The 7,825-nt window shown below is 48.8% G+C and overlaps 1 protein-coding gene across 1 annotated transcript in view; it reads right to left on the bottom strand.

Annotated features, from left to right (window-relative positions):
• Positions 1–1,826: 1,826 nt before the first annotated feature.
• Positions 1,827–7,825, bottom strand: part of AP3D1 (adaptor related protein complex 3 subunit delta 1) — a 69,054-nt gene continuing 63,055 nt past the window's right edge. Inside the window, exons 28-32 of the mRNA XM_056844616.1 lie at positions 7,550–7,638; positions 6,255–6,340; positions 5,669–5,790; positions 4,659–4,738; positions 1,827–1,952 (exon numbers count right to left, since the gene is read on the bottom strand). Coding sequence (XP_056700594.1) covers positions 1,857–1,952; positions 4,659–4,738; positions 5,669–5,790; positions 6,255–6,340; positions 7,550–7,638 — 473 coding nt within the window. The 3' untranslated portion in view covers positions 1,827–1,856. The remainder of the gene's footprint in view (positions 1,953–4,658; positions 4,739–5,668; positions 5,791–6,254; positions 6,341–7,549; positions 7,639–7,825) is intronic.

The following is a 7,825-nucleotide window of genomic DNA, read 5'->3' as shown; positions in this document are numbered from 1 at the left end:
TTGGGAAAATGTCAATAGCAAATAAGGATATTTTTTTTCTTTTTTTAAATATAACACTTCATACGAGTTCTCAGAGGAAAAAAAGTGTCTAGAATCACCGCACAGGGTTCTGTAGAACAGACTCGACATGCTAAAGTGACAGTTTTCATCCAGGAATATATATATATTTATATTCATGTATATATATATATTTAAATCCACTAATTCCAAGGAGAGTTTAAATTTTTTTGACGATTTTGAAAAAGCACGAGCCGCCCCCCCCGCCCCCAATGCAACTGATTCGTCTGTAAGGCTGACCAATACTTCAAAGCAGCACAACGTACTGCGGCTAAGGGGGAAGAGAGCCCCGGTTCTCGTGATCAGTTTCGTCAGAGAGTGTATAAACAAGCCGATCCCAGCGGACACACCACCGTTGATTCTTTTTTTTCTTTTTTAAAGGAAACTAAAATACCCCTAGCCACAGAGAAGTGTATTGAGGCACCCGGTGTCTTGAAGCAAAAAGCATAAACCAAGTCAGACGATGCTTCCTCCCAGTTTCTCTCTTTTTCGCCTCTCTCCCCTCCTGTATCTTGGATTCTAATCCAGGGGGACCCCCCTCCTCTGCAATACTGACTCTAATCAACAGATGCATTCTTAAACATTAAGTGCTGTCACGCCGGAGAGTTTCACTTTGTTTAGAGCTGTCTCTCTACCCAGGCTTTCGAATAAGTAACCGTTAACAAGTCCCAATCTCAGGGAATGATAAAAACAGAAGGTTTGTCGAAGAAAGGGGGGTGGGAAAGAGAGAGAGTATAACGTTTCCAGCCAAAGGTAGAGTTTTCACGCTGTCCCCAGACTTGGGTCCGTCTGTTTGTTTCCAACGCCGTCCCGTCGTTTTCAAGATCTGACCCTCTCCTGGGTTGGGAACATGGCAACAGTTGAAACACAGAAGACAGGACCAGCACAAACTCACCCTCCCGAGGGCCGCCTCTAGATTTTTGAAACATCAGGCCAGGAGGTGACGTCGCTAAGGAGGAGGCGACTTGCAGGGACGGTCTCTGCCCGGTAGTGGCTGATCTCACTCAGTGAGCAGGGGAAGTGGTAAAAAGGAAAAACAGAACCCACGACGAAAACAAGAAGCCTTTGGATCTCCAGTTCTTTTTTTGCTACATTCTACGTTTTTTGTTGTTGTTCCAGGAATGTGATTATTTCAAGTGGACATCGCACTGCGCACCAGCAGAGCCCCGCTGCGGAAAGCAGGGGATGGAGAGGAAGAGTCCGGTCCATCCTGGGATGCTTGGATACAGCTGCTTCCTCCGAGAGAAGACCGAGCTGGGTACTGTGGAGATGAATTATGGTCGATTCCCCACCACCACATTTTCCCTTCCCAGGAACTGCAATAGATTCGACCAGATGAGCCCCCCACTGCAGTAGAAGGCAGCTGAGGCTGCGGGCCAGTGTCTTCACCCCGAGGCCACTTCTGTGCCCGGCGTGGCTCTGGCGCGGACCCCACGACGCCTTGCATAACCGGTCCGACCGTGCCAGGGAGGCAACGGCGGCAGAGATCTCACCGGTCATTTAGAAAGGGCTAACACCGCAAGTGGTCTAAAAGTCCGAATTGGGGGGAAATGGAGGGGGGGGTAAGGAGTACAGTTCTAGGATGTGTAAAACGGCAACAAAACAAAACAGAACACAACCCAGGGTGCAGTGGAACCGAAACACACACACACAAGTCCCGGGCATTGTACATGCGCACAAAAGGAGAGATGAGGAGGGAGAAACTGAACGCTCGGCTGGGGGTCAGTCCGTGAGCTGATCTCGTCGGGGGCGGGGAGAAGTGTGTGTGTGGGGGTTTGCGCCAGTTTCCCCAAGAGGACTCAGCACATCGAAAGGGTCTCCTTGAGTTCAGACAGCAGGTTGCTCAGCAGGGTGGATTCGTCGCATTTCCCGTCAACGGACACGGAATCCTCTCCCTTAAAGAGAAGCAGACAATTAGTAAAATCAAGGAGAGAGGGAGCCGGGCCGGGGGGGGGGGGAGGTGGCACGGAACAGTTCCCAGCACTTCGTTTTTCTGTGGAAAAGGTTCCATTTCTAAGATATTGTTTTATAGGTTTTACCATAGAATCATAGAGTTGGAAGGGGCCATTTGGGCCATCTAGTCCAAGGCTTCTTAAACTTTTCCCACTCGCAACCCCTTTTCACCTGAGAAATTTTTACACAACCCCAGGTATATAGGTATATAAAACAGGTAGGCAAATCAAGCATTTACTGATAATAAATCATAAAGAAATTTATTGTAAAACAATTCTTTGGTATACATATCATTTTACCATTTATTAAAGATGAAAGCAAATTTGCATAGTGTTGCCAAATTTTTCGCAACCCCCACATTCAGTTACACGACCCCATATGAGGTGGCGACCCACTGTTTAAGAAGCTTTGATCTAGCCCAACCCCCTGCTCAATGCAGGATCAGCCTAGAGCATCCCTGGCAAATGCTTGCTCAGCCTCTGCTAAAAAACTGCCAGGGGAGGGGGAGCTCACCACCTCCCTAGGTTGCTGCTTCCACTGTCAAACAACTCTTACTGTAAAAAAAATTTTTCCTACTATCCAGCCAGTACCTTTCCTTCCGCAATTTAAACCCATGCTTGCGAGTCCTCTCCTCTGCTGCCAACACGAACAGCTCCCTGCCCTCCTCTAAGCGACGGCCCTTCATATACTTCAAGACAGCAATCATAACCCCCCTCACCCTCCTCTTTGAAAAGAGCAAGAGTCCAGTAGTATCTTAAAGGCTAACAAAATTCCTGGCAGCGGTATGCGCTTGTCAACCACAGCTCACTTCTACAAGATCCAGCTAGAAAGTACCTGAAGAAGTGAGCTGTGACACACGAAACCTCATTAAGTATAATACATGAGCAGCGGAGGCTAATCTGGAGAACTGGGTTGGTTTCCCTCTCCTCCACATGAAGCCAGCTGGGTGACCTTGGGCCAGTCACAGTTCTCTTTGACAGCCCTTCAAATACTTAAAAAGAGCAATCATATTCCCCCCTCAACCTCCTCTTCTCCGGACTAAACATTCCCAAGTCCCTCAGCCTTTCCTCGTAGGTCTTGGTCTCTGGGCCCCTGATCATCCTCATAGCTCTCCTCTGCACCAGCTCCATCCTGTCCACATCCTTTTTGAAGCGAGGCCTCCAGAACTGCGCACAATCCTGACCGATGCAGTGTACAGGGGAACTATGACATCTTGAATGTCATAGTACAAGATGAATGGCGTTAAAGATGACCTCCATGAATGAAGGTCATTACCCGTAAGATTCTAGGAACGCCTGGCAGCTTCGAGGTTGCAGCTAATGTTTTCCAGGTGGTTCTCCCCAGGGATTGCGTAAGACAGTACGTGTATGCTTTACTGATTTGTAAACGGGAAAGGGGGGGGGGGGGAGATCAAGCCACAAATCCAAATTTTAAAAGCAACCAAATTAGGAATTCCTCTGATTAGATGAACGGGTTAAATCAAGGGCCCAGCTTAAATTTTTATTTATATCTCCTCCCCTCGTACAACGAAAAGGGTTGTTGCAATCACCAGTCTGATACGGAACAAATAACGCAAGCAGTTAGGTGTCTCCTCCCACCCCCCCTGACCCCTGTTGCTGAAAGTTAAATATTGGGAAAACAGATGAGAGGATAACCACGCCCAGGGCACATCATTCTGCGATCTTCTGGGGTGCTAAAGGGTGTCAACAGTTTTCAGCACCTACGTTTTGTTTTCCTTAAATGTAAACCATGTGAGCGAAGTACGCTCCATGCTGCCTTTAAAACTTTTCAAGTGTTATTCCAACACAAATGTTTGAATTTAGACCACACCTGACCTTTTTGTTCTTATCATCAAATATTTCAGTTGGCGTGTTTGCTGCTCTTGGGCCGCAACATTAACAGGGGGTATTTAGTAAACAAAAAATTTAAAAAATACAAGTCAAAATAAATGAGACTGCAGCTGGAGAGCTCGCACGCTGGAGATCCAACGTGGTGTAGTGGTTAAGAGCAGTGGTTAGGAGCGGTGTACTCTGTTCTGGAGAACCAGGTTAGATTCCCCACTCCTCCACATGAGCAGTGAAGGCTAATCTGGAGAACTGGGTAGGTTTCCCCACTCCTACACATGAAGCCTGCTGGGTGACCTTGGGCTAGTCAGTTCTCTCTGAACTCTCTCAGCTCCGCCTATCTCACAGGGTGTCTGTTGTGGTGAGGGGAAGGGAAGGTGATTGTAAGCCGGTTTGATTCTCCCTTAAGTGGCAGAGAACGTCGGCATATAAAAACCAACTCCTCTTCTTCAGATAACACCCCAGCAAGGGGGGGGGCAGTGTCAGGCGGACATGGAGCAACCAGGTCACAAACGTCCCCTCCAGCTTCTCTGAGAGGTGGGCGAGAAAAACATGGAAGGCTTCCTTCCACCCAACTGGAAGCCCCCATGAGCCCAAGCACAATTTTTCAGGGCTCGGGACAAACGTGCACCAAAACAGCCACCCCGGAGAGCTGATTGTAAGTCCCTTGGCTTCTTCTCCCTCTTCTCGAAATTTAACAGGGGGAAACTGGAGAGTGGTGACGCTCTGCCGGCCCCCAGCAGCCCTGAAGAAGGGATTTCTGGACACGTTCCCCCACCCACCCGCCACCTACCCCGGTCTCACCTTTTTCACTAGCAGGCAGACATGATGGCCCTGGATTGAACGGCTGTACATGGACGCACAGGCTTCGACTCGTTCCACGACTGAAAGAAGAATATGTGCATGAGGGGAATGTCACAGTACATAAGAAGAAAGGCCATGCTGGATCCAACCAAGGTCCCTAGAGTCCAGCTGACTGTTCACACAGTGGCCAACCAGGTGTTTTCCCCCAAGCTTTTGATAACAGGCTTTTTCTACATTAAAATTAAGGGACACTGCCCTTCCCCCCTCAAAAAAAAAATCAATTATACACCTTCCAAGGAGCTTCCCCTACATGACTTGCTTCCAGCTGAGAACAGCCCTCCTCCCTGCTCAAAACTACTGCTGAGGCTCTCAGGGGGAAAACAGGAAGCAGCCAGGAAACCACCTTCTTTGTGCCTCGATCCAGGTGGAAAATATGTCATTCTCCCCACCAAGGCAGGACAGAATTATGTCAGCTGCGGGCAGTTGCCAACCTCCAGGTCAGCCAAGAGGTCAGCCATTTAAGTGGGTGCAAATGAGCATGATCGCTCTTTAAGTATTTGAAAGGGCTGTCACTTAGAGGAGGGCAGGGAGCTGTTCCAGTTGGATAGGACTTGCAATAATGGGTTTAAATTGAGGGCAGAAAGGTACCGCCTGGATATCAGAGGGGAAATTTTTACAGTAGGAGTTGTTCAACAGTGGAATCGGCTGCCTAGGGAGGTGGTGAGCTCCCCCTCACTGGCAATCTTTAAGCAGAGGCTGGACAACTCGTCAGGGATGCTCTAGGCTGATCCTGCATTGAGCAGGGGGTTGGACCAGATGGCCCGGCATAGCTCCTTAAATAACAGAATTAGGAGGGGCCACAGAGGCTCTATGGCCCCTCCCAACTCTATGATTCTATGATTCAAGGAGCTATGCCAGGCCACTGAAGTTCCAAGCCCTGAAAAAATGGGAACCTGCTCACCTCAGGGGGAGGGGGGAAGGGATGACGACGCCCATCAGTCGGAACTCACCTGAGAAGTGATGGTAGAAACATATTTTTGCCAATACATGATGGAAAGGGGATGTGATGCCATCCACTTTAATCGAGCTGCTGTGCAAATCCCCTGACTCCAGCAACTTGGCAAAAGCGTCGCTGCCAAGATAGGAAAAAGGTACAAATAAGAAGGGCCCGGGGGAGGGGGGGCTCCAAAAACGACTTCCCCCCTTCCAGCCAGTATGCAACAGCCAGCATGCAACAGCCCCAGGCCTCTCTCTGCCTGGGGAACGGCTTGGCAGTCCCAGTAGACATGACTGAGCTGGAGGGACTGGCTCTGCCCGTTTTTGCAGGGAACGCCGTTGGCATGTCCTTCTCAACTCTTCGGAGGTTGCTAAGAAAAGCAGACCCTCACCAAGTCAAAAACATGACAGGGTATCTCAGGAGAAACCCAGCTGCTCCCGGGAATGTCTTGTTGTCAGGCCCAGCCTATCCAGCGGTTCCGGGAACAGGGCTGTGCTGACACGCGATCCCTCGCCCATGACGGGAGATAAGACCAGCGCGCCAGGGAACCATTCCTATCCCCGCCTCTCAGGCGAGAGGCAGTACCCCGATGAGCTCACCTGTAACATGGCGTCGTGATCAGGTAAGAGGCGCAACTGAAGTGTAACTTGAAATCTAGTTTTTCGTGAGTGGAACCTTCGTCGTCCTGCAACGCACAGAGAAAGGGGGAGGAGAAGAGTGTCACCGAGCAACCCGTTTCAGCTTACCGACGGGGGCAGCTTGCACAGTGCCTTTGAAACAAACTCTTGCCGCAGGTCCATGTGGGGACCGGGGGGGGGGGGGGAGACAGAGGAAAGTTTTTTAATTAATACAGCATAAGCCAGTAAAACACATGTATCGTTTATACAAAAGTTTTACAAAGTATAGCAACTCAACCAAAAACATACATAATTAAAATGTCCAAATGATTTATAATTGACTAAAATTGACCAATTTATGATTTAATCTGAGTGCAATTGCCCAACATTAGGTGTCAAACTTTATATGCAATTGCTCAAAATTTGGCTACCTGTTTTGCCATCTGGGCATTCCTTTCCCAGAGGAGACTCTTAGTTCTCCCTCTAATGTTTGAGGGATATAAGGACTGAGATAAATTCTGCCGCTGCCAATGTAGCCCTGGGGTCCCTGTCACTGAATTTAAAAAGGCATTATATCAGACACAGAGGCATTGGATTTATGTATTAAAAGGCGAGAGAGATATCATGCTCTAAGGTCCTCGTAGAAACGGCATTCCAAGAGCACAAGAGCTAATGAGTCGATGGAGCCAGAAGAGCATGGACAAGTCCTTTCCAAGTATGGTAAGTTCAAAATTCTGCCTTCCATAAGCACAGAAGGTTCCAGGCTCTTCTAAGTACCACAAGGAAGCTTGAACATAACATCAACAGGGAAAGAGAGTTTCATTTGCTTTCTGATACAGACAGGAGGGGACTCGAGAGGAGTTACAGGTTTACGCTTATCCTTGGTGTCTCCGCAAGAGAAGGGGGGGTCCCCTAAGATTTCTGCACAGGCTCTCAACCATCCATGGATGGGACAAGCTGCAGGGTTTATGAATGGAGGGGGGCATCGAAAGGCTTTTAAAAAAGAAAAAGGAAAAAAAAAACAAGCAGTAGGTGATGTGAAAGATCTCTGCCTGAGACCCTGGAGAGCCGCTGCCGGTCTGAGTAATAATACCAATAGGGTTGCCAACTTCCTGGTACTAGCTGGAGATCTGCTGCTATTACAACTGATCTCCAGCCGACAGAGATCAGTTCACCTGGAGAAAATGGCCGTTTTGGCAGTTGGGACTCTATGGCACTGAAGCCCCTCCCCAAACCCAGCCCTCCTCAGGCTCCGCCCCCAAAAGACCCCTCCTTACTTTCACTATGAAAGACAGAGTTCCTTTTAGCTTCTGGGCCACGACGATACTCTGGAGTGTGAAGACAAACTGAGCTTCATTTGAGACCCCTAAATAATAATAAAAAAAGAGGAAATGTGAGCAGGTGGGCAACAGCCACTTCCTTGTCCAGCTTGGGGCATTTTCCTACTCAACGCCAGGCCCAGGCAAGACCCTGTGAAGTGCTGTCAAGTCGCTTCCAACTCCTGGAGACCCTACGAATCAAAGTCCTCCAAAGTGTCCTATCTTTGACAGCCT

This window comes from Euleptes europaea, chromosome 2 (genome assembly GCF_029931775.1).
Source record: "Euleptes europaea isolate rEulEur1 chromosome 2, rEulEur1.hap1, whole genome shotgun sequence".
In the NCBI taxonomy this organism is placed as follows: Eukaryota; Metazoa; Chordata; class Lepidosauria; order Squamata; family Sphaerodactylidae; genus Euleptes; species Euleptes europaea.
The sequence above is the reverse complement of the archived record's forward strand: the minus strand, read 5'-3'. Positions and strand labels throughout refer to the sequence as shown.